At 46.8% G+C, this 27,223-nt stretch overlaps 1 protein-coding gene across 1 annotated transcript in view; it reads right to left on the minus strand.

Annotated features, from left to right (window-relative positions):
* Positions 1-23,909, minus strand: part of LOC121597080 (disks large 1 tumor suppressor protein) — a 38,292-nt gene extending 14,383 nt beyond the window's left edge. The window contains exons 1-4 of the mRNA XM_041922595.1: positions 23,825-23,909; positions 23,266-23,397; positions 21,855-21,976; positions 17,370-17,513 (exon numbers count right to left, since the gene is read on the minus strand). Coding sequence (XP_041778529.1) covers positions 17,370-17,513; positions 21,855-21,976; positions 23,266-23,397; positions 23,825-23,867 — 441 coding nt within the window. The 5' untranslated portion in view covers positions 23,868-23,909. The remainder of the gene's footprint in view (positions 1-17,369; positions 17,514-21,854; positions 21,977-23,265; positions 23,398-23,824) is intronic.
* Positions 23,910-27,223: the final 3,314 nt, after the last annotated feature.

Here is a 27,223-nt window from a genome sequence, read left to right on the forward strand (position 1 = left end):
ACAAAAAGCATCTCTTCATTACGCCCTTGCCTTCCGCCAATACATTCCCCCTGTTATCGGTATTGAAGGGGTAAGGGTAAGGAGGATTCCTTCCCTTTCTCCTTGAGTGACGTGCTTTATCCCATAAGCGAACGAACATCGGATAGTCGATGTTCCTCTCTCTCTCTCTATCTCTCTCCTTCTCTATCGCCTTTCTACGGTTAGGATTACGCTGACTCGCACTGGAGGACGATTGAAGGACAGCGAGCGAGCGCCGAATGCAAAAAAGGAAAGAAAACAAAAAGCAAAACGAACGGAAGAAATTAAAATAAAAGCCTGCCGCGAGTGCTGGTGGTGGAAAAAAAAGGCTCCTTGCAAACGCTTGGCTTTTCGAGCGCGTGAAAAATAAAAACGAAGATACTTCAAATCGCACACACACAACAACAACAAAAACAACCCGTTCAAAGCACCATCAAGTGTGCTTTCCATCCCTTTGCGCTTCGCTGCTGACGTCTGACGTCGGGCGTAATGAAAAACGTCGTCGCTTATCTACTCTGCAGTACAAGGACACGGGAATTTTCCTTCGGCTCTCCCCGCTTTATACCCTTCATTTTGTGTCTATCTCTAACAAGTTCGACCGCGGCTACATTCAACTATTCGCTCAAACGATAGTAACCTAAAAATGTGCAAAAGATGTTGGGAAATAAAAATAATAAAAGGTAGTAGCGTTGTGCGAGTGTGGGAGAGTAGCAGAAGTGTAAAGAAAATAATTGCAACGAGTCGCACAGATAACAACGTAAGGGCCGAGATAGAAAGAAAAAAAAAAGAAAAGAGAGAGAGAGAGAGAGAAATTTAAATTAAATTTTGGCGATACACAATCGGGATTGTGGCTGTGGGTTTGATGGAAATATGGGCAACAACAGGGATGGTAAAAACACCACCAGCATCCAGGCAGGGGGGAGGGGGGAGGGGGTTTGGGGCTAAACCGAAAACAAAAGAAATTTGTCACACCCAATTGCGCAACCCATCGAGAGAGAGAGAGAGAGGGGGCACAGCAGGCAGGCAGCTGGGACAGAAGGACAAAACGTCAGCAACAACAGTAAAAGGAAAAACGGCAAAACAGCACGCACGCACGCAGTCACACACACACACACACACACCGGAAAAACAAATGCACAATCCATTTGGGTTTGGGAGAGGGAAGGGCATGGGAAAGGGGGATTGAGGATGTTTATTTAAACAGTTTTAGCTCAAGTCAGTTGCAAATGGTTATTTTTTGGTCAACAAACACAACCAAAGGGGAACAACAAATCGCCAAGGTCAAACGAAAAAAGACGGAGATAAACGATCGGGACAAATAAACCGAAATCAGATTGTTTGTTTCTATTGTTCGGCAAGGAAAAAAATCGAAGAAAAAAATATCGTTACGTAGTTCATGGACGAGGTGCATCCCCGCATTTCATTGTATTGTGCATGAGATGTAATATGAAAATAAGGAGGCTGCCTGGAATTTAAAAAAAACACCCTTTTTCCCCTGTTACGGTATTTATGGATGCCCCCTTTGTGAGGCCCAACTCGTGCTTTTGGGGTTGATTTAGTACAGCTTACTTGTTTTGCAGCAGATTGAAAGATCCGCCAATCGATTTCTCTAATCAAATTAGCTTCTCTCTATCTCTTTCTCTCTCTCTCTCCCTCACTGTCTCTCTTTCTCTCTCTATGTCTCTCTCTCTCTCTCTCTCTCTCTCTCTCTCTCTCTCTCTCTCTCTCTCTCTCTCTCTCTCTCTCTCTCTCTCTCTCTCTCTCTCTCTCTCTCTCTTGCAAACACACGTGTTTACCGCCCTCAGATGAAGCTGTGAGACAATTTTGTTTCCGCTCGAACTTGATAACCCCAGCGCGAGACAGCCGAACGGGTTGAAATGGAACCGTCGCGAATGATTTTAATCGGCGTCATTTCTGATTCTATGTTATGTCCCCATTCCTCCCCCATCCCTTCCCCCTTCTCCCCCGCCGTGATTGAGATGCTGGTCCCGTGTGCACACAACGCAGAAATGTGCACACGGGGAGAAGAATTTCGCCACCACAAACACGCGCATAGGAAGCAAAAAGGTGCATTCAATATGCAAACCGTGTCACCCTATATCTATCATCCCGATACGCCACAGACACACACACACATACAGATCGCATTGCTCCGTAACTCCTAAACAAACCCAAGAGACAATGGCAGTGGGCATCGGTATGCGTTCGATTAATCTCGACACGCTTCCACGTCACGTTGACTGGCAGCCTGTTCCTGCAAGGCGAGACCACTTATCGGGACGCGAGTCAGCGGGCGTTAAACATAATCGCAAACCGCGGCAGAATGAGCCGCGTGAGTCATTTCCCACCATTCCGTGGCGTTCGCTTGTTTCGACACCTCGGCCCCGGGGTTGAGTCACACACACCCGCGCATCTATTAAATTCTGTGCGTGCGGAGCAGCAAGATGTTGCTAAAAATAATATCCCATATGAGCAACGTTTTTAATGCTAGAAGAAAAAAAAGAGCCATTAGATTTGCTTTGCGGTTTTTCGCATTTGCTTCGGACAAAATTGTGTTGCTGTACGTGCACAAAATCCCAATCCCCGACTCGACTCGGTTACCTTTCCATACCCATCATTTTGTTTGCCTTATTTGGCGTTGTTTGTGTCTGGAATGTAGGTATTAGAATGCGCTGATTACTGGATAATTACAGTGCAATCCTTTACAGCAGAAGATTAAAGAAGAAAAAGATACTATTTTATGATTCTTTATCATCTGTTTAGCCTCTCAAAAGTATAAAAGGGCCATGCTTTAGAGATACAAGTACAATTATGGAACAAAATATCAGTTATACTTTGAAATTTGCATGCCTTACGATACCCGGTGTAGCATTTTAACCGCTCCTAATCGAACGATAACGTACTGCTGCCGTTAGCCCTCACTGCAAATGCACGACTCTTGAACACTGCTAAACAACGGTTCAATTCTCGAACTCGAATTTTCTCGAAGAAGCATTTCCGAAGCTTTTTTTCACTGGGAAAATTTGTGTGAACAATCTAAGCTGATGATAAATACGATTGAAAAATAAAAACTAAAACACTTGTTCGAGAAACTAAGTTTTAGATGCCTCTTTGAAATCGAATCAGTTTACACACTGTTTTGCCCCTTTCCTGCAATAACCTTGAAATGCTGCTTAAAGGTTTCGATTTACAATCGCGAGTCTGTGTTTGCGTGTGTGGGTGTGTGTGTTTGCTCTGCTTCTTTTTGTTCCAATTTCCGTCGACAAGGTCGAGAATCGGATTGTGCACGGGTTGATTGATTCGTTTGATAGAACTTGGCCGGTTGATTGTTGATTCGGTTGATTACGCTGTACAAGCTCCACATAAACACACACACACACGCAGTACAAACACACACCCGCAAGAGGATTGCTAGAGTATAGAGGCAAAACACGATAACACACGACTTGTTTAGGGATAAAATCTCTAGGAAAAAGCTAAAAGCTGTAGCGTCTTCTTTTCTACTCCCTTTTCTTTCTCTCTGTCTGTACCAACATTACCCTTGACACGCTTTCAGCACGACCATGGTGCATGGTTTTGTAGACGACAGAGCATTGGGAATAGAAGAAAGAAACAAAAAATACTGATCGATCCTTTTATATCGGGATGGGAGAACCGTTTTAAGAAGATTGATTAAATTGAATGAGCTTGAGATGTGATGCGCTGCTAGGATCAAGGGTGACACCCGCTTCTTCTTTCAAAAGGATGATCCACTAGGTTTGATTTTTCCACCCAGGGGGAGGGGGTTGGCTTATGCGTAAGTGAAGTGCACAAGCACGGAGCTTGCTTTTTTTCGTACTGCCTTTTGAGAAGATGGTCCTCGAGATATTCGCAAGCAAGGATGGATCAAAAGCGAGAAGAAAATCTTGTATCATTTTCCTTGATCCTCTTATCGATCAATACTGAGGGAACTTGAAACAATCCTTCTTCATGGATTTGTCTTCACTTATTAGGATGATATTGGATAGAATATAGAATAACCTTCTTCTTCTTCTTCTTCTTTTTCTTTTTGTTCTACCGCTATCTGTGGATATTATCTTATCTGGATCCCAAAGAAAGAATATTGCGTAAACGTATAATTAATAGACTCGGAGAGGTCCAAACGAGAACTGCTTCCATGACGGGCGCGTGTCGATAGGTCGCGTACGACTTACCGATTGCACTACCGGGACTAGGCTCAGCCTAGAGCGCTTAGTGTCCAATAAAAAGGACACTGAATACATTTCGTCTGACTAATAGTGTTCTACCCAGGGACGGTAGAACATACATCAATGCTGACGTCATAGTTGCGTCGTTCTTTCAAATCTGCTTTTGCGCTAGAAAATGTATCACATTCGCGGGCTCAAGTTACACTGTCCCGGGTACTTGGTGTATGTGTTCAAGCCCTAACTCATCCACGACTTGCTGAAGTGTCCCAGCAAAAGATAGTGTCTATCATCACTTTTTAATTGATTTTTGATGATATAACTACAACAACAACAACAACAAGAACAACGAAATGTGTCAATTTCGCTCTCACTGCTTTGAAGAAAAAGTTCAATAGTTTTCGTGCTCTTTTTCATAGCAAAAGTGTCTAATATAATAAACAATAAATTGCTTGGATGCAGTGCCAACACGATTGAGCTGACAAGACATTTTGCAGTCTTCATTTCAGAGGATTATCTCGCGCTAACTATGCGCTAAAAATGCCACTAATTAAATCCTTTTTTTTTATTAGAATATGAATGAACTTAGAACGAGAGCTTGCCATGCTGCCGGAGAGCTACCCTGCCAGGCAGGATGTCACAGTCTATTCTTGACTTTTATGGCCCTTTCTCAAGCCAAACAAACCCGGCTTTGATCGGACCGTTTGAACTACCGTTGGTCTTAGAACTTTGAAATTATTGTAACAGAAAACATCAAAAGGCATTGCAAAATGTGTTTTTATTGTGTTTGCCACACTTGCCAGCCACGTTTGGGTGTCTCGGAAACCATTTCCGGTCACCGAGTCTAGCCGAGGGCTTGGCATTCCGTCCCTCGAAAGAAAAGGGCGTAAGGGATGGGTTTGATCGCGAGAGGTTAGAAAGATAAAGCCGGAACGCGTGTGTCGACGCACAGCACACGCACACATGCACCTTTCCAGCTAATGCACCCCACTCCCACCGGTAAGTGGTAGTCTTCGAGGGGGGAGGAGGAGGGGGGGGGTGCTAAGCAGTGTGCTGGCCAGCAATGTACGCGGAAAGCCGCACGACAGTTGTGGCACGTTGCGCACATCACTCTGTTTTCCCCACACACACACGCACACACACGACGAAACCTTCACCGTGTGTCCATGAATTACGCTCGATTCGGAGTGTCAGTTCCTCCCCCCCCCCCCCCCCACCCACGCACGCTCCCATTGTTTAAATGCTTTTGTGTTTAAACCCACTCCCGCGGCAGCCAAATTTCCAACGCATCGACCGAGAAAAGCGACCTCTTCTCCACCCATCCCCCCCCCCCCTCCCATCGAAGAAGGTTGAATGAAGAAACCCCGTTCTGCGGTGGAACGCCAATTCAACGGTAACGGCGGCGAGAGAGACAGAGAGAAAGAGAGAGAGCATGAAAGTGACGCCTCTCATCACGCTCGCGCTCTAACCACTGTCTTTTCTGTCCCGCATTCCACGGCATTCAATGTATGTGTGTATGCACGGTGGTGTAACCTAAAACCGTTCGAGTGACTTCTTCACACACACACACACACACACACACACACACAGGGCGTTGCGCACACAACTGTACCCATTGCAACGTTTGATGACGCATTCCTTTCCAGCCAGATGCGTGCCATATGTGTGACTGCGCGTTTTCGAGCAGTTTTTTTTGTTCTATTGTTGTGCGTGCGTTTTTCTACACTCCGTGTGTGTGTGTGCAAGTATTTTCCTTTTCTTTTCAAGCTACACATAAAAAGCCAAGGTTTTGGCAAGGAATGGCGCGCGTGCGCCGACACTCCTTTTTGGTGACTTAATATTTTTGTCACCGCTTCGACTTACTTTTCGACCCCAACCCCGCACACACACACACACACAGCATCATAGTGAGGGAATGTTTGCAAAAATAGAGGATGAAATGCAGGCCCGAAAATGCTCGGTCTAATTTTCGGAGGCAGAAAACACAGGCGTGCGTCATTATTCGACATCATCATCCAATAATGCACCGAGTTCAACAGAAAGAGAGAGAGAAAGAGATACAAAAAATTCAAGCACAGGTTAGTGCCACTGTGTCCGTTTTATAAAAAAAAAAAAAACGCCCAATTTTGGTCGGTTCAGCCCCTTCACGAGCTGCTCGAATGTCACACACGCCACAGCTGCTCGATTATACAGGCGCGCGCCGCCTGGGCTCGAGAGAACTCACCCGAGCCAAATTTCTTCCCACCATCATCATCATCGTCATCATCATCGTCATTCCCTTTCACGAAACGGGACCCGCGTGCAGCTGTGTGAGTGTGCAACGCAGCCGCACCGCCTGTATGTGCGTGTGTGCGTGTGCGCGCACGGGTTAGAAAGGCGTAACAAGAGAAAGAATGCGCTGGAATGGCGGTGCAAGGCTAGACAAACAACGGGGCCCTTTTCTAGAGGGTCGCAAGCACGAGTGAAAAAAAAATGTTTGCACACACACACGCGCGCACACCGTTTCGGTTGATAATGATGGTGACAGTACAGACAGGCTGTGCATACGCTGTTGTTGCTGTTGTTGTTGTTGTTGTGTTGTGGACGAATTTTCTTTCGTAACTTGCTTTCGCTTGGTTGCTGGACAGTTGTATTGGTGCGCGGGGAGTTGATTTGTGGCTGTGTGTGCGCGCGCGCGAGCGCGACAGTTTCAATTCTTTTCTTTTTTTTTGTTGCTGCTGCTTCCTCTTCTTCTTATTCTATTCGCTTTTGCGGCTTTGCTTGGGAGGAGACCCTTTTGCCTTTTTGCTTTTTGCCCACACCTTTTCCTCTCATACCGACACACCAGCCAACACGAACACACACTCATACACACGCCCCGGAAAGTTGGGATGCATTATTGCTCTCTCGCTCTCTCTCTCTTTCCATCGCTTTCTTCCTTTTCGCACATCATTCATGTAAAACGCTAACGGGACACGTACACACACACACACACACACACGCACACAATTAAACGGCTTTAATCCATCCGCTTGAATTGTAAGGCCGGAACAAAAACAATACCCTTGAATTCGCAGGAATCAGACTGATCATTCGTTTCAAAATAATAATTAAAAAAAGACCAGTGACCAAAAAAACACCAAAGAAGATCGTTACACACACGCCCACACACACACACGCACGCACACACAGTGACCCAGGGCGTACCACCCGCACCCGCACCAACCTGTTGTGACTGTGTGTGTGTGTGTGTGTTTGTGTGTGGGTCAAATCAATGAAATGTAGAAACAGTTTTCGAATCAAAAAAGAAACTTCCAGCAAACAAATGAAATGAAGCGAACGAGACGAGAAAGGGAGAGAGAAAGAGCGAGAAAGAGAGAGCACATAAAAGCGACACACAGATTCTACACCGCACGAGTATTGGAGACCGATTTGACACCGTTTTTTTTTTTTCTTTTTTTTTGACACAAGTCATTCCGCTCCCTTCCCCCGGCTACACACACACCGCCACTATTCCGTCACTCAAAAATTGGACGATGCGCTTTGGGTTTTTTTTTTAGTTTGCTTGGTGAGATTTGGGAATTGAAATTTTTCAATGACACGTACACGTACACAAACACGGCATACACACACACACAAATACACAGGCGGTCGCGCGCGCCGCAACTAATGCACACACGCACGTCACGAATCACGAAAAAGGGCCGCGCGGACGCCCGCCGACTATTTGCTGGAACAAACCCGACGAGAGGGAAAAAAAACAATAGAACACAAACGCCCGCAAAAAAAAAGCGGCGACACCGTACGAGAGTTTGCTAATGTCGGAGGCCGCGCGCGCGCTCGCTCGCTCGCTCGCCGATGCTTCGTACAGCAATGCCGGAGTGCAGCCAACTGACACGACGAACGCGCGACACCGGCCCAGCGCGAACTATGGGCGCAAAAGGCACACACACACACACGCACGCACGCATCTCGTTTGGAAAAAAAAAATTAAGGCGAGAAAGCGAACGAGCGAGCGAGTGAGACACACTGTCCGTTTCCATTTCGACGGTGCCGCTGTCCTACCCCTCAGGCTAAGCCGGCGCGCGTATTTTGACGCATGCGACTTGCGGCCGGTCCGGGAAGCACACGGCAAACCGGGCGTTTGGAATAGATGTATTTTTATCGAACGCCGAACATTCGAACTGGCCCGCGGGTGCTGATTTGCACCGATCGTGCTTGCTGCGTGCGTGTGTGTGTGCGTTTTTGCCATGCAGTTAAAATGTTTTTTTTTTTACAAAACGAACAAAAACTTTAAATCGATGAACGAGAGAGAGAGAGAGAGAGAGAGAGGGAGAACGAGCGGCATTCCAGCTTGTTTGTCAGCGTTAATTCAATTTTTTAATGCGCACCGGAAACGCAGGAGGGGTGTTTAGTTGCGCATGGTTTTACTAAGTTCGCGCATCGCGGTGGCGAACATTTGCCCGCACAGCACCAAACATGACATCAGAGGTGAATTTCTTCGATGGAATAGGAAAAAAGGGGGGAAAAAACCAAACCTTCCATCGAGCACGCATCTATTTTGTGTTTTGTTGAATTAAATCAGCAGCCGGATAAACCTGCTGCGGTTGGGGGGCGGATGAGGAAACAGTAGAAAAGTGTGGGATTTCCTTTTTTTATATTTTTCTCATTCCATCCGGGTGCGTAAGATGACAAATTTAGTAGCAGAAAATGATGAAGTCATACTATCCGATGATCATCGAGTACAACAGTGGTCATCGAGACAGTTGTACCGCAGATACCGCATACATCTTAAAGCCCGTCAAATTTTTCTACTAGCCAAAATGAGCTGAACATTTCGATCTGTTTGTCTCCTGGACATTTCAAAATTTTTGAGAAAATAAAAATAATAAACGCTGCTTTTTAGACCACAGCAAAGACCATAGTGCACTTTAAGCCCCCTCGAAACGAAAGCAATGAGCAGGAGCGAAACGGAACGAGTGACTGCGATAACCGACTTCGCCATCTTTCCATCTCGCTTCAAATTCCCGAGGGACCTATCGGGACCGTTTGAAATGACCGTTTACCGGTTCCCGGTTCGCCCCGCACCATTAGAACTGGTTTGTGAATGCAAAAATACCGCGCACACACGCACACAGCAAAAGTGAACCAGTTCAAGCGCAACCTGCTGCCCAGAATGTAACCTTTCCCTTTCCTCCTCCCGCTTTGCGTTGGGTGCGGGTTTTGGGTGTTTAAATTTAAATCATATTCACCGGGCCGCGCCAGGCCACCGGCACGCCCTTCCTACGTGCGATAAGCGCAAACCCCCACTGCAGACGATCGCGAAGGGCAAAGTCGGCAGCGAGCAGCAATGCGTAGTGATAATTTTGACTGCCCCCTTTTGCCCAAACGAACACGGACTGAGCGGGGTGTTGAAAGAGTCACGTTTCACACATTTCGCCACAACAACCAGTCCAGACACACACACACACACACACACACACACACACACACACACACACACACACAACACACACACACACACACACACACACACACACACACACACACACACACACACACACACACACACACACCACACACACACACACACACACACACACACACACACACACACACACACACACACACCACCACACACACACACACACACACACACACACACACACACACCGATACACGTGGCCATGTCAGCGCGAGAAAGGGTGGCCATTACGTTAACGACACACACACACACACAAGCGATTGATTATTGGCCATCGAATGGTCGGGGCAAAAAAAGCAAATCAAATCTCCCAAACCTCATTGAAGCTTCTCCTACCGCATTCGGGATGGAGCAGTAAAATGGTAATTTGTAATTTAACATTTTTAGCGCAATGGCAGATTGCGCCATTAACGGCGCTGTTCCGCCGTCTGGTGCCCGGACACATCCAGATTTACGATCGGGTGTCATAAAAAGCGATCCCGCACCGCACTCGCCAGCCAAGCTACCTTTCCGAGGGTTTAAAATTACGTCTCATTAGCGTATCCGACGAGGTGAGTGAGACAGAGAAACAGAGAGAGAGAGAGCGAAAGAGTTTCACGCGCTACACTTGACTCAGAATTTCGATACGGGTTCGAATCGCCCAGGCACAGGTCTCCAGACTCTTACCGCAAACACTCGGTGCAGTCAAGGCAAACCGTTTTTAATTCTGTTCGGTACACGATCTGCTCTTCTTTGCTTCGCTACCTGTCATCTGCGTTGGCCTTGGGGGCAGTGGAAGAGCGCGCGTGAACAACACACAATACGCATGTGCTTAAGGCAGGTCATGTAAAAATTATGTGTGTATATGTGTGGATGCTAACGAGCAGGATTGTCCGACTTGAAGGATACGCTGGGTCGCGCAGACGACGCTACGCTGCTGCCTGTTTGTTCTTCGCTGGACACCGCTAATTGATTGCAGATGCCCAGAGGGCAAATACCGAATACATTATCCCGTGGTGGAGAGAGAGAGAGAGTGCTGTAGGCCCGCCGAACGGGAGCAGCAAAGGGGTTTGTTTGTTGTGCTTCGATGACATCGATATCTCAGACATTTCTCAACAGAATTCCAGCTCCAATTTGAGATGTTGATGGGCAGAGAGGTGTGAATGAAGTACAGGCACAGTTGGTGCTCGGGCTTTCATTGTCCGGTATAAGACCTTGTCTGGGGGACCCAATTCACCAGCAAGGAACGGCCCAACAAAGCATAGGAGTGCTCTAGAGTTCCTAGGCTCCCGCATTCCACACTGCTTTTTAAAGATCAATGTCCAATTTCCTATCAAATTGGCAGTCCCAAAGGCAAACCATCGCTTTGGAATGGAAATGCTCAGAGTGCCGCTTTCGCAAGAAGATGGCACCATAGACAGCATCACCCTTTTGTACTTGCATTCCCTTGTGTAGCTGCATTCCCAGCCGAAAGCATGCATTCAATCGATTCATTCCACTACCCCGCTATTCATCGTCAGGTTAAACATGACATCCGCTCCGTAATGGAATGCTGTGCGCAAATAGAGAACCCGCCATGAAGCGAATCGCGTCTCCGGCCCAGACCTCAACCCTCAGCTTCTGGACACTGCCGCTCGACGCTTGACCCCACACGCCATCGAGCTGGATTTGCACATCAGTGCGAATATTTGCTATTTACACGGCTTTTTTATGGGCGCCAGGGCACCAGTGCAGGCAACATCAAACAGCTCGCTGGATGTCTGGCTGGCTGGCTGGAAACGCTTCAGCACGACAGTTTCCGTCGGCGACTACGGGCGTCCCCCGGCAGTAAAATTAAGCGACACGCTCATAAATTCTCCATAAAAATCTTCAGCAGCTGCAGCCAGCGCCACACAGCAAATCAATTTCTTGCACTCCCTCGCTTCTTCAACCGTGCAGGGGGAGTTCGCAGCGATCGTAAAATGATGGCATCTTCGATGCCGGGCAGCTGGAAGCTTGTTTTGTTGGCGCAGCTCGCACTCCGGAGGAACGCTCGCCAGAACAACGGAGCTGCAATCTACGCGAACGATTGCAATTTTTTTTTATCGGTGGTTTAACTGTTTTCAGAGATTTCATATAGTTTAGTTTTATAGTTTGTGTGGTTTTTGCTTTGTTTTGTTTCACGCTCCCACCGCTTTGCCGCAAGTGGGTTCAGTTTGAGTTTAAAGTCCCGACGACCTTTTATTGGCCACTTACGCTGATAGTGGGGACACTCGTCGTCGTCACACTACATCGGAAGCGCAACTTACAAGCATGAAAATAAACCGGTTGCAGCGCACAAGCTGTGACCTTGCGCGCGGAGACATTTACAATCCCCGATAACCGCGATTTTACGCGCACCGGTGGCAGAATCTTTAAATGCCTGACTATAAAAAGGGCCTCCCGGAAGGCATCATCGCCGCCGGGCATTCCAGGCAGCATGCAACCATGCACCGCTCGGAAGGTTTTGGCTGAGTCATCGCACAGGCCTGCGAGCAGCTTCCAGGCCTGCGACGACTATGCGAAACCGTTGTTTATTTTAGCGCCGAGCGGTTATGACATAAACAGAGCCAAAGATTAAATTACCACGGTCGCCACGGTTTTATGTTACTGTATTATTTCTTGGCGGATGTTTATTAGACGTTGGATGAGTTTTTTGTTTCACAAAACTCTTCCACAATCAAGAATCTTTGCTATTGAGTTTTTATGTTTTTTTGAAAGATTGCTGATGTCATTGTTGAAGGTTCGCCTCTAGATTGGAACATCTAAGAATAACGGCTTGGTTTGATGCTTCAGGAATCTTTACATAAGATTGATAAACTCTGATTTAAATCATACCTAGAATACCGTACCTACACTCTAAGGAAATAACGATCTTTTAATATCAATCGCAAGGCAATTTAACGTCTTGATGAATCATTTTGATTTCAATCTCTCGACTGATTCGTATTAATCCGAAGATTAACAATAAGTTAGCTTAATAAGTTGTCGTAGCACAAATGTGCACAAATAAACCGAATCTCCAAAGCATTTATTCTTGAATCTCTGAGCATTTATGAATCTTCATAGATTTGTAGAAACTTTAAGGATTCAAGAATCTGCAGCTTTCAGATCCAGAGAATTACTGATGCACTTTGAATTCACGCCTTCAGTACCAGAGCTACCCAACTCTAATCTAAACAGATGAATATTCCTACTTACGAATGTTACATCATTGCGACATCTTCCACAGGTGTAGTCGTGTCGCTGCCCATCACAGTCACCACCACGCTCGACCTTCATACACGGCTGACCTTATTCTTATCTGTCATCGAGCGTGTGCTTTTTTTATTGTTGTTGTTACGCATAACAAGTGGATGGAATGTCGTAGATATGATAGCGATGCCATCCATTGCAGCTATGCTTGACGTGCTGCCAAAGGCTTGCTTCTACTACTATGAATGAAATGCATTGTAGCTTTTTTTCTGATCGCTGTTGCGCTACCTGGAGCTTCACTGGAGAACGGACGGCAACTGTTTGTACCTTGTTGCGCAATGTCAATATTACAGTTCTACGCCCCGACGACTCTGTCTGCCCCAGTGAGCGCAAGATCATTTCAGCGACGAGTTAGAGACGATACGCTAAAAACAGAGCTCCAGCAGCTCCAAATGGCCGCAATGCCTGCCAATGTCTTGCCAGGGTCGCTACACCCCATTAGACCGTCCGGCAGGCCTGGCCTCATTTTTCAAGTTCAATTCCGCGAACAGATTAATCGTCGCGAACGGTTTTATAATTTCCTTGTGCCACATACACCCCCTTCCTTCACGCCGAGTGCGAAGAATACTCAGATCGGGCTTAGTTGTACGGCAGAGGGGCTTAAGGAACAGGAAACAATCGGATTCGTTTGCCACTTCAGCACCAGCCGGCAGAGACGTTCAGTGAGAACGAGATCCACCACTTGAGATCTCTCTGGCCTGGGGGGGAGGATGCAAATGCAGGGGAGGACCTGTGCTGCCAAAACCATCTCTGCCAAAAAGCGATACGGATAGCGGGCGCTGTTTGCACTAAATTTTACTGCTGCTTGCTTTTATTGTATTTATTTATTTATTTGGTTGCTGTTGTAGCGTTTTGGCTGCAGACTTGCAAGCACGAGTTGAGGGAGTCGTAAAAAGTAAACCATGCAGTGCCTCCCCCTCTGAGGTTTGAGGTGCAGGAACCGATGGAAAACGCTGTACGGCACCACAGCGGGGCGTTGGGTTGGATGCTAATCTCCCGCTTTTCGAGGCAGTGGGATTTACAAACCATTTCCACACGTTCCGTGCGGAACGAACGCAAAGGACTGACATTTCGCGCGGGTGGTCACACAAAGACATAAACACATAGTAAAACAAAAACAAAATCTCACTGTGACAGAAGAGCAACAAAACTCTGCCAGTGACCCGAACCAGAAGGAAAGTTAACACATACCCCAAAAAAAAAAAAACAAATTCAAATAAACCGCACCGGGAGTTGCTCCGGCGAAAACGATTAGAACCGACCAGCGAGAACAGATAAAACAGGCAGAAGATAAAAGTTGTCAGACCGAGCGACCCAGCAATCAGCAGAGAAGCAAGCACCGGGCAGCTAAACAGGGACATGGGGGGGAAATAACGAACAGAAACACGCAAAAGTATGACGCGCCATCTATGCAGCACAAGTTTGTTCGTAAAAGAGGAACAAACGCCAGTGTAACTCAAAACAACGGGCAGCAAAATGAGCGAACAACGGTGGAGTAAATAGTGCACAGAGCGAGACAAAAAATGGATAGCTCGTCCGCACACGACTTATCAATTGGCTGGCAGCCTGACAAGGTCGATAACAAGGCAGGGAGAGGTAGCACACAACAGCAAAAAAACGCACACAGGTGAATGAGAAAAGTTTCCACAATGATAAACACAGGACCCAAGCAACCGTGATCCTTTGCCCGTAGTGTGTGATGCCACTGGTTCCGTTTTTTTATGTCTGTCTCGTTCTCTCCTCTCTCTCTTTTTATCTTTTAATTGTCATCGCACAATGTCAGGGTTTGTCACTGTGAAGTTCGTGTTGTTTTATTTGTAAAAACTGTTCAATGCTGATGGGTTGAAAAGAATGTTCCATTAGGTTGCTTTTGTTGGAGATATGCATTATTTTGTTCCTGTTTAAGTATGTAAAATATTCAACCATATTTTACATAAATATTGAAAATATAAAACGTAAATATAAAAACATATAAATTTTAAAATATGCACACAAAATACAGAATATTGTTTCATTTCTTGAGCGTACGCAACATTTCGCATTTGCCCTAAAGAATCATGTGAATTTTATTACTACAAGAAAAGGTAACAAGATCACTATAGCTCTTTCATTTTTATTTTAGGTAACTAGCTCAATCGACTGTGTTCCCGGATTTTTATTATAAGAAAAACAAAACTCTTTTTTGTTTTCCAATAGCATGGAATAAAATATGACAGTTGCAGGCTGCTTCTATCAGAATGTAATTGGAATGATGGTAATTGGACGCAAAAAGCGCTGTTTTTTCATGGAAAAATCAATCAAATCAAAACCACCTTTTACAGCAATCGTCTGTTACAAAAAGTACAGAAATATAAACTTGCAACCGTACCGAGAGCTAAAAAAAAACATCAACTGCAATCGGAAATCAATCAATTAATTCAGATTGTACGTTCAATGCAAGTAATAATTGATTGTATTGCTACTATTTCAACACGATGGATCTCTTGCTCGAATAGCTGGGACGCAGTAACGAATTCTTTTATTCTGTTATTTTTTACATTTTGCTGACACAACAGTTGGCAGAAAAGTTATCTCTGTTTAGAGATAAAGTAAGAATGCATTGGGGTCGATAATGAATCTTCAAACAATGTTTGAGCAATTATATATACGATAAACAACAATCTGGTAGCAAATGTTTTAAAGCTAGCCTCCTGTTCCAGCTTTCATTGCATATTCCCCGTTAATGTTAACGTGGTACACACCGCTGCTAAACATTTTCGCTACAATATACGATCGTTCTACAAAGCAAATTAAAAAAAAAGAACAAACAAAACGACCATTTCCCCACGCCTGACGATTGCCAAACGGGCAGATTGAGCTCAATCCTCCCACCCAGGCGGCGCTAGCTCGGGCAGGATGGTTTATACAGTCGTGATTAGATCTCGCCCGCAAAAGACGGAAAGCGAGGCAGCGAAAAAGGGAGCCCCTGCCCGTTATATTGTGTTATTTTTGGCCCCTTGATTGCTATTCACACGCTACACACGTCTTAAATTGCACGCAGAACGGTGGTGCTGGGGCTCTGAAAAAAAAAATATTACCGAGTGAGGTGATATGTGAATGTGTCTCGCCCCTCGCTGCGCCCCCAGCGATAATCCAAACATTTTTAACCCCAGCGCATTTCTGATGGGGCAGGGGAGGCACAAAAAAAAAAAAAAAACATGTGCACACCCACCCACAGCGTTGCGTTTTTCGTTTTCGCGGCCCAGCAAACTTGGATGATGAATTATAAACGTTATGATTGTTTGTTGTTGTTCGTGTTACTAATTCTTTCCCTCCGGCGTCGTGCGTTCTTTCTTCTCTGCCTGCTTATTGAATCACTGTCACATATCGATGGGCTGCTGTGATACAGCCGGCAGCAGTACTTTTTAGCTTGGAAGGCGAACCGAGGTCGTAAAATAATTGTTGATATTTTCATTCACCCGCCCGCAAGACGTTCTTAGTTGCAAAGAAGAAGACAAAAAAAAAACAAAAAAAAAACAGCAAAGACTTCAAACGCTTAACAACGCAACGGTCCCCAGCTCGCTTTGAGCTTGAAATAGTGCATCATTGTTGCTCTTGTTCCGTCTCCGGTTCAGAAAGCAGAGGAATTGTTCGTGGTAGTTGTTTTGGTTGGTTTGGTTGGTTTTTCGAAATGTTTACTTACTTGGCAAATGGCTGGTTATCGCAGTTTTGTCACTTAAAACATGAAGGATACACAAGTCGGTGTTTGGTTGCTGCTATTGTGAGCGAGTCACGGCATCACAGGATCGTGGTTTAATCAAAAACCAAACACACATACAAACACACTCTAAATTCTAATGAAAACACATACACACCAACATACAAAAACAAGCACACAAAAACGAGGGATCCATGCAGGTAACCTACAGGCAGACAGGCTGGACAGAGGTGGAGCTGGCGACTAAAAGTGGTGACAACTACTCCAACTACCACGCGAACGAACAATCTTCCACTAACGCGAAGGGGGTTTGTGTTTGTGTATTTGTTTATTTTTCTATTTACTTTATCTACTAAAAGGCGGCAGATGTACTGCCCTAAAAACACTACATGGACACTAATAAACGATTCTGGTGGTACTTGTGGCGTCTTAAAATGAAGATTCGTGGGAATTACACAGCTGTTCTACATTCTACAACAACAGCCTAGAGCTCTCTGTCTTCTGTCAAAAACGAAAATGCTTGCAGCCTGCTGCGCCGACGTAAGATTCATCTGCACAAAGCTCGGGCATCAGCTCTGCGAAGGTTCTCGCTAGGTAATACTAAATGTTTAAACACAGCAGGAAACAAAACCAATAAGGACAGCGAAAAACGCACAAACGAACAGCATGCACGGATGTACGGGAAGCGTAGAGCTGGGGAAGAATATGAGGGGAAGGAGGGAGGGGGGGGCTTGTTCGGTCACTAACGACTCACTTTGGTTGTCGTCAGCCGGGGCGACGGTAGCTCAATGATCGGCTGCTTCTCGATCTCCTGCTGGAGTTGAAGCTGTGGCGGTGACTGCTGCTGCTGCTGCAGCTGTTGCTGCTGCTCCTGTTCCTGTTGCTTGATGCGGTTGGCCTGTGGACGAGAAGACACGAGTTCCGTGTTAGTATGAGCTCCAGAGAGTAATGCGCTCGAGGTTCTTCTGTGCGCGCCTGGAGCTGATGGGTGAGCCTTCCTGCTAGAGGCTTGGCCATATTGGGGGTCGTACGTACACTCACTTTCGACTTGGCGGCATGGTGCGGAAGCGGTATTGAGTCGGTGCACACCGTATACCGATCGCTCGGCTTGTCCGTGCGACGCCGGGGCGACACGTACGAAGATATGCGGTGCCGCGAATGGCGCACGATCGACACCCAGTCAATCATGTTTTCACACCGGGGAACAAGATACCGCAGTTAGCCTGGGCTAGACAGTTGCCCACACTGGCATACTACTCCCTCTAGAAGTTCTGCTTTCTGATGTTTGGACGTTCAACACTGAAACAACCACGACCACATGTACCCGCGGGACTACAATATTACAGCGTATTCAATGTCGCACAATCAGTGCTCTGGGTGGCTATTGGATTTGATAGTGGGATTGAGATTGATCGGTTGATAGCTAGAGCAGTATTTAGTGCAGCAGTTACAGGGTGTCATTCTAGACTTCAGGGAAGGTAGTTCAAGATCGTTTGTCAGATCAGAGCAGATATCAGATCAGTCAATAATTCAGAATGTTGAAAGATCCTGCAGGGTTTTCAGACGAGACATCTTCAGCTGTAATTCCTGTGTGGTAGTATTCTGAACAGGGTTTGCCACTCTTCCCAGACATCCCCATACCCTTGCACCATCTAATCAATGCTAAGGGAGACCTTCAAACTGCCATCCACTTCATTTCGGACAGCATAATTTCATCATGTTTAAACCCACCCACCAAAAGGCACGCGCTAGACACGCAGCATTAGAAGCACGTGGAAAGGGGCCGTGTCGCGCTGACAGATATAGGTGTGCGTGTGTGGCGTTGAGGGCAGCACTCCCCACTGGTGAACTTTATGGGATTAATAAAATAAAAATAAAACTAGTCGCCTTGAGGCGGCAAAAAAAAACACACACACACACACAAAAACAAACCAAACGACAACTTCTGATGTCTGCCTGGTTTCGGAAAAACGGAACGCGTACGAACGCTCTGCTGCTAGGACTTTGGGTTAAAAAGAAGGACACGCTTGTAGCTTTACTCGGCAGGCAAACCACGTGCCGGCAGGTGGCTTCAAAAAAGATCAATACTTTGTAGGCCACCGACACCAGCTCTCGAACCCAAAAGATGGTATGGTTTGTGGGGGGGGGGGGGATGGCACAGCGCAGAGAAGATTTAGCGTCGCTAGGCACCGGGCACCACACCAAAACTCGAATGCAGCTCAGTACCAGCGAGTATGGAAACTAACAGTACGAATCTAATGACAGTAATGACAACCCGACAACGCGATGCGTCAAAAAAACAACGGTCACAAAACAAACATCCGACTACACACACGCGTCCGCGGTCCAAAACAAATCAATCTCAACTAGTCCCGTGTCCCGCCCAGAGTGGCGCGGAGAGTCGCGCAAACCATTTTGGCGTCCGCCAGGGGGCGCTCTGAACGGGGTGCGCGCTTGTGTATGTGGATCCCGGGACGCGCTACCTGCAGCAGCTGCGGGAGCATGCGGGTCCCGACAGAAGAGGTAAAAAAATAACACCCCACCATGCACATGATACCAAGCGAAGAAAGCAAGGAAGTGTGCAAGGAGCAAAAAAAGCGAATATCCGAGCGAGACCGATACCACCCAGTGGATCCAACCACCACCCAAACCTCGCCCAAACACACAAAGAGAAAATCGAGCGAAAATGCCACTGACTCTGCCGGGGTCGGGGCAAACATGGCTGAGCTGCTTGAATGTGGTGATTTTGGGGGGATTTCCTTTGCCTTCGTCCGAAATTAAGTTAAAGCGTTGCTAAACGTACCAAACCGAGAGACTGAGTGAGGTAGAAAGAGAGAGAAAGAGAGAGAGAGAGAGAGAGCGAGAGACCACCAAAGTGTATCCCGTACGCTCGTAAACCTTGTACCTGACAGCGGTAGGTGCCATCACGGGCGGGCAAGATGGCGGCGCGCGCGTCCCCTGCCGGTGGCGCAAGTGTCGAGTGGTTGTGCTGTGCCGTTTTTTCTTTCTTTCTTTCGGTTGTCATCTACTGTCGGTGCCACTATTATTCTACTCCGCTTAATATAACCATCGGCTACCTACACACCACGTCTCCGGCAGGGTCAGGAAACGATACTGCGTTGCGCGATCATACACACGTCCCTTCCCTCTCCCGCCCAGCGTTAGCCGGTGTGCGTTTACGATCCCAGCTAGCCGGTGCCTAGACCGCTCCTAGCGGCGCACTAATGTGCTCATATTTCACGCCAAACATTTCTGCAAACCGTACTGCTCTGCCGTCGGCCCGCGTGTTTCGTCTTCTGCCCCTGCTGCGCGGTGCGACGAGCAGCGCAGGTTCATCATAAAATGCGCCTGCCGCACAGAGAGATAGCGGCTGGCATTTTTGGTGCGCATCCGAACCTGAAACGCGTACTACTCGTGAAGCGAGCGGGCGAGCGGGCAGGGTTTGGCAAGCTACTACTATTTGGTAAGCAGAGTAAGATAAGAGCATTATTGCTACCATTTGGGCGCAAACAACAGCAACACGCACAATTGAGGGAGTGCCTGAGAGGATGCTTTACGACGTAAAGGTTTATTGATACCTATTCGCATAGCAAGTTGCGACAGTTTGCTAATGTCTTAACATTCAAAACAATGCCCGGAACGTCTGTGTAGTGAAATTGTTCAAACCTTTACTGGGCTTCACGTTGAAGCTTCACAGAAAAGACAAGATATTTAGATTGGAGAATTAATTCACCTTGATATGATTATAGCATTGATAACCCTTTGATGATGATAAAGTCACATTACAATTTTAGTCTACATGTCGTTGTTTCTTAGTCGTAGTAGCTACAGGGAGTTTGGCTCACGTGGCAAGTGCAGCTTCAATATTTTTTTCTCATTTATACACATATTCACTAATGATCTTTGGCTATCAGTGAGTTGGTTCAATCTGTATAGATATTTAAATATAGATATAGAATACAGATTTTTAAAGCAGGATAGACAACCCTGTCGTTAAACGCTAAGCAACCATGTTAAAAGCATTCGATGCTATTTCATATCAATTAGAATGCTTTAGAAGGAACAGAAGAATGAATGGAGCATTTTTTATTTGTTCAAAAACTTCTAGTTATCAAGAAATTATAATCATCAAGAAAAAGTTCCAGATAAAGTCTAAAATAAGTCTATATGTTTCCGCTTGCATAAGTATTAGATTTCATAAAATGAAATCTTATGGTGTCATTAGACTAACAAGTCCCAAATGAATATTTGCATGGCGCGAATGTCAACTCAAAACTATACAATAATATTTATTATAAAAAAAGCTAGGCTCTCCTCCTAGATGTCGTATTTCCTCCCGCCCAGCACCTTTTCTATCCTCTTCATAGTATTCAGGCAACAAAAGAGTGTAAAACCAACGGATACCAACTAATCAGCCTTTCTGAGCGCCTGAAGTTATGCTCAAAATTATTTGTTTTTCTTTTTTTAATGCATTTATGCAATTTTTGTCCATCTGACTGCAAGTAAATTGTTGTAAAAAGAATGTTAAAATATCATTCAACACATTTTTGGTAGAAATCTAGCAGAGCAGCTGCATTGAATAATTCTACAGGCAGAACGGTTTGCCAAGCCCTGCTGTCAAAGAGGCGGCAGCGTGATTTGTTTGTGTTGCGCTGCCCGTAAGCAACCCCGCGGCGAGTGCAATGGGCGACTGCGGCTCGCTCTCGGGTCGGGTCGGCCTGCTAGCTAGCGAAACTGTTCGGCTAGAATATCGCCCTCAAAAACTACCGCTCACTGCTCCCCAATCTGGGTTGGGGCTGGGCTGAAATTGAAACGGCAGCCGGGTAGAACGCAGACGGAGAGCGAAACGGTGCAGAAGTACGGACAGACATATGAGCTTGTTATTAATTTGCAGCGCAAACACACAGCACACACGGGCTTAAATAATGATCGGTAGCAGACGAGCTAGCGCACCAAGCATTGGCCCACACTCCGTCCCGTGCCCGCGCACCAGCTAGCCAGCCAGCCAGCAAATGGGAAGCCACACCACCACCATGCTCCATTTGTTGGCCAACACGGTTCTAATTTTATAACAATTGCTTGGCGACCTTTCTGGTTCGGTTTTGCTCGAGATAAAAGCAAACACATTCGAGTTCTGATCGAGCTGGTCGGGTGTCCCCATTTTTTTTGTTTTGCGTGTGCAACAGCGCACTCCTTGACTGAACTCTGCTATATGACTGCTAGCACCACCACTACTTACTTCGTTCGCTTTGATGGCATTGTCCTGCTCCCACTTGCTGGCAATCAGCAGCGTCTCTGCGGTTTTCTGCTGCACCGTTTTCGATTCGTCCAGCAGCGTCAGCTCGTAGAACTCTTGTATATCTGCGTGGAGGTAAAAACAGAAAAGAGACACAAAAAAAAAACAGCGTGAAAGTTCGACTGTCGCAGTAGTAGCAGTAGTAGCAGAACAGTGGAGCAAACGTCAAGACGAAGCCGACAGCAGGCACTGGCGCAGGATGGATTGATGTCTCTTTCGCGTTGCATGGGAAATATGAATTCATTCACCGAACACTTAGCAGCAGGTAGCAGTTGTACTACATCATCACAGACACAATGCGGCATCCACTTAGTTCCGTGTGTTCGGACGACTGTTTCAGCGACGGCAGAGTTTGCATCTGTCAGTTGAAGGCTGGGACCGGATGGATGTTCCGAGAAAGTTTTATCTCCCTCACTAGGCAGGCGGCCCATGTGTGCGTGTGGGTAATAGGATTGAGGCAGAAGTTCCCTCCAGTAGCACAATGTCGAATGGCAGGCTCCACATTGTGAGTCGTTGTCGTTCTTCTTTTTAGGAGTCTTGCTTGGTTGCGCTTGCTTTCCGGTTTCCGCTCGGTATCTAGGACACCGGGCAGCATCCAGTGCAGTGTTTGCGCGTTCGCCATTCGATCCTTCACAGCCCTTAGATGGGGTAGAGAAAAAAAAATCGATCACAAACAACCGGATGGCATCTCGGATGTGCTAGTCCCCGATGCTCGGAGCGCCTCAATCTGTGCTCTTTTTTTGCATCTCATTTCACGTTGGTTGAGATGAAGAGGGAACCATCGCACGAATGAGGAAGTAGGAGTTTTGGTATAGTTTTTCTTTTTTTTTTGTAATGCATTTTCCTCCCACGACATGATAAAGCACGACGCCGTTTGTGTGTCGAAGGTTCGAAGAAATTGGACCAACATTACGGGCTATTTTTAATGACGCAAATGAAGTCCCATGTACCGTTGTCCGTTCGAGGAGGTGGGGGAGGATGCTGATGCTGCAGCTTCACATGACACGATGCTTCTACCCAATTTCCGGCCCCGACGATGGCCTCAATTGGCTTGACCAGGCTATGTGTTTGTGTGAGACTCCAACAGTGATGTCCATTTCCGCACGCCTATATTGCCATGGCCGAGTACATCTCTCTTTCTATCAGGCTAATTGCAGGGCTATAAATAGGACCGATTGTTGTGCAGCTCGGAACAACTCCAACGGCCGTTTCCACGACATGTGCATTCCATTATCTAGTGTGACTTTCCCTGCTCCAACACCGACAGCCAGCTAGATGGAATTGAACAGCTTGCACGCTGCGGCTGCTGCCTGCTGCCGCCTGCAAGGTAGGCAACGTGCGCAACACCACTTACCGAGCAGCGCCTGGAATAGGCGCGATTTGAATATCCGGATAACGCGCTCGATCGCGCTGCGCAGGGCCCGGTCCTGCGGCGTCGACAGACGGGAATGGTAGTCCTCCAGCAGCTCCAGTGCCCGGTGTGCCTCTGCGGAACGAAAACGGGAAAGAAATCGGTTACACAAAACTGCCTCCAAAATGTAGCCGATAAGACGGGGGAAAGACGCGTGAAACCAGAGAGAACATGAACAGTAAATAGAACGAAAAAGCGAATCGAGTGACGTAGCTAATGCGCTCAATTAACACGAAGGCCGCCCATACACGCCACCTGTCTAGAGCTCTGCCCGCCTCTGCTCGCTGTGTGTACGGTACGGTTGCAAAGGCGGAGGAGGGAGGTTCTATTTTTGGCGTTGGACGCTCGCACTCCTCTTTAGCTCTCTTTCAATCTCTCTCACCCACAAACCTATCACTCAAGGCCGGGAAGGAATCGAGCAGCGAGTGGATTTTTGTTGAAGTTTTTCTGTGTTAGTCCTTCGTCGGCCTGCCCTCCCCTCCCGAGAGCTCAACGTTATTACCTATTGTTCGGTGCACAACACACGCTGTAATCCGGGCTTGCATTGCGTCCGCACCACCTCGTCCACCGTTTTACTGGTTAATGCTGGTCATGTTCTTGTGTCCACTCCCTGTGGTCCCTTTTGAGTATTAAGGGGGGAGCGAAGAGGACCCAAAAATAGCAACGCATTCACGTTAGCGTTAGTGTTGGACACTCTACACCTACACGAGCGCACGCAACGCCGCAGCGGGACGGCGCAGACGTCAATACACTCTTACGTGTGTGTATGTGGAGGAAGTTACCGCATGTCTTGGACATAACGAAAATGCGGTCATTTAGGGGGACAGAGAGAGAGAGAGATAGAGAGATTTATTTTTATCCGTTAGCCAAGTTTAAGGTTCGGCACACGAACGTCTAGGCAAAGGAGCGCAAACATGTCCGACGTATATAGCACGCTGGGAACTAATCCAACGTGAAAAGAAGAAGAGAGAAAGCGAGCCGAGATGCAGTGCGCTAGTGTCGCTTTCGTAAGGTTAATGGGGGCATTTTTTCGGTTTCACTTTTGCCAAAGGAAAGGACCTGAACCTTTCGCGCTACAAAGCAACACGTAGCGTGACAAACTGGCAGCCACACATCCCGAGCAATCCTGCGGCTGCTGGGACATGTGAAAGGGCGAGTAAAGTTTTTGGGCATTCCCAACGGATGGATGGCAGATATCGATCCAAGCAAAGGTCTGAGGTGAGGCGACTCTGCCGAAACAAACAAACTCGTCTACCCTCACATCCTGACTCCACCCAACCTGTCCGAATCTGTCACTAGGAGTAGGCTGACAAGGGACACGCTGCAGCCGCCACGGATCCCTTTTGCCCGGGATCAATATCTCCCACCGGCCACAACAGGTGTGCAGGTGCTAACCCGCTCCCGGAGGTGTGGTGTGGTTTCGTTAAACTTAAAATTAGAACCATCATGGTCGCCCGCACAACCAATGTGCTCTGCATCTCCGCCTGCACGGTGCACGGTAAAACCTGCAACCAGTGCAAGATGATAATAAAAAATAATAATAATATAAAACAGACACTGGGGTACGACGACCGAACGACGACGAACTGCACAGGAAGCAGTTACGCTACGCCAGCGAGCACACTGTACGTACCGGCGTACCGGCAGCGAAACGTGACAACTTTTTAGCTTCGCAGCTTTTCAAGCACACTCTCGCACAGGGGGCGCTACTGTGCAGCAGGTGCAGTGGTAGTGGTGTGGCGCTTCCCGTGCGCTTCACCCTGTAGAGTGTTGCACGACGACCCGCGGCAGATGGACGTTCGCGGGCTGTGGTGGTCATTGATTACTCGGGGCTGCATGACGTTGCCATTCCAGCTTCCTTCCCCCGACATCGTATCCGTCGGCAGCACAATACGACGATACGGCTGACGTGCTGTCGGTAGGATCGATGGATATAAAAGGCGTGTGTTCGTTTGTACACCTATCGATAGTGTTCTTGTCCCAGTTTGCCACCCCGCTTGGCAAACAGAGTGTCGCCAGTATCGCTGGTGTCCTGTCGGGGTGATTGTTTTTGGCTTTGGCTTTGTGCAACGTTCCATGGGAGAAGCTCTGTACGGCCCGTTTGATCGCCCGATGTGGGCACTTTGTGACAGCCGGGAAGCGCAGTGCATGGTTTGAAGTGTCTCATAAAAGCAATGTTCACTCTCTGTGGAGTGTAAAGTTTTCTGCGTTGTGAAAAAAAAATGTACCAGCACATACACAAACACACACACATGCTCAAAGTGAGGCGTAAACGAAACGATTCTGTGAACTGAAAAGAGTTGTCCCATTCAGAACCGTTCAGGCTGTTTGAACGTGTGATGGAAAAAGGATGACGCTCGAATGAACGCTTCAGTCTCGTGTACGGTGCACTGCTCGACATCAAACGTGGGGGGGGGGGAGACGATGGGGTTTAGCGCAATCCTAGTACAAGCTCATTTTTAGAGCAAACTTCCAGTACGGTGTCAGTACGGTACGGTGCGTGCTGTTGTACCACTGCAAATGAACTCCTCGTAACTCCGCCGGCGATTAAGTCGAATTTAAGCTGAGTGTTGTGCCCATCCTGTGAACCTTGCACGTACTAGCTTATTACAATTTTAGTATGATATAATGGATCATTTTCATCAGAACTTCCTACAGAAAGAATCCTGAATTTGAGCAGTCGAGAAGAGGGTTTGGTTATAGAAGACCTGTCTGCGTTGCAGTTTGGTGAATGGATTCAACGTCTAGTTTCACGAACAACTGAACAATCCACAAGCTGACAGTATCGGGTCTACTTTGAGATATAGGAACTGTCGATTATTTGACTTATGCTACAAATACACTTGTCCCTTATCCTACATGATGATGATAAGTCTCACCTCTTACCCCAATAGAAGTTTGAGAAAGACGGAAGTGTTTTGCAGATAGTATTACAAAGGTGATACTAAAAAGGGTTGGTTTATCAAACAAAAATCGAGCAAGGAGTGGCATTGGATAACTCTCAGAAGAACCCAGTGAGTCGTGCACACCTCCAAGACGACCAACATAGCTACATTCAGGAATACATTGATCTCACCAAGAACCAACTGATTAATCTGTCGCACCACTTATCAGGACACAACTGCGACATGCATGTGGCCAGTTCCACTGTTATCAACGGGTAATTCCAGGGCACTATCTTCCCCAGCAGGATAACCTGATGTATCTTATTTAACTTCCCCAAGAAGAATTTTAATGTTTACTTGTACATGTGCGTGTCTTGCACCTATAGCGTCTCAAACTTAGGTTTTTTTTCTTTTTATAATTCTTATATTCATATATACTGAGAAACTAATCATCATCATCAAGATCGTGATGACAACTGCAGTTACACATTACCTAGCAGACATAAGACAACTACACATAGTTGACGGTGTGCAGTTTGCCTAGCATAGATGACGCACTTACGTTTGAAATCCGGTAAGACATTAGAAGCATTTGAGTTAAAAATTTTAAGAAGTATTCGAGAAACAATGTTTAGGCAATCAATATGTTCCTGCAATCTAATCCTTGAAGATGAGGACAAAAACAGCAACTCTCTTCTGCCAACCTTCTGCCACAAGACAATCAACATCTTTTCGTACACTGATGAGATCATTTAGTGTGCTCTGTACACGCAAACAAAGCTTATTAAAAAAACAATCAAACAAGCTTTGGATTAACGTGCCCGACATTTTAAAGTCATCCGATAGCTTCACTGCAGATCGGAATTCCCGTATAGTGGTGTTATAACCTCAATTCAAACAGTTCCAACACTCAGATAGTTTTTGACATCAGACTGACGGGGGATCAGCAGGAGTTAATCGCTTCCCGGCAGCACTCAACTTCCTCCTACATGGAATTGGTTCGCGACGCCCATTTA

The sequence above is a fragment of the Anopheles merus genome, chromosome X, assembly GCF_017562075.2.
Source record: "Anopheles merus strain MAF chromosome X, AmerM5.1, whole genome shotgun sequence".
Lineage (NCBI taxonomy): Eukaryota > Metazoa > Arthropoda > Insecta > Diptera > Culicidae > Anopheles > Anopheles merus.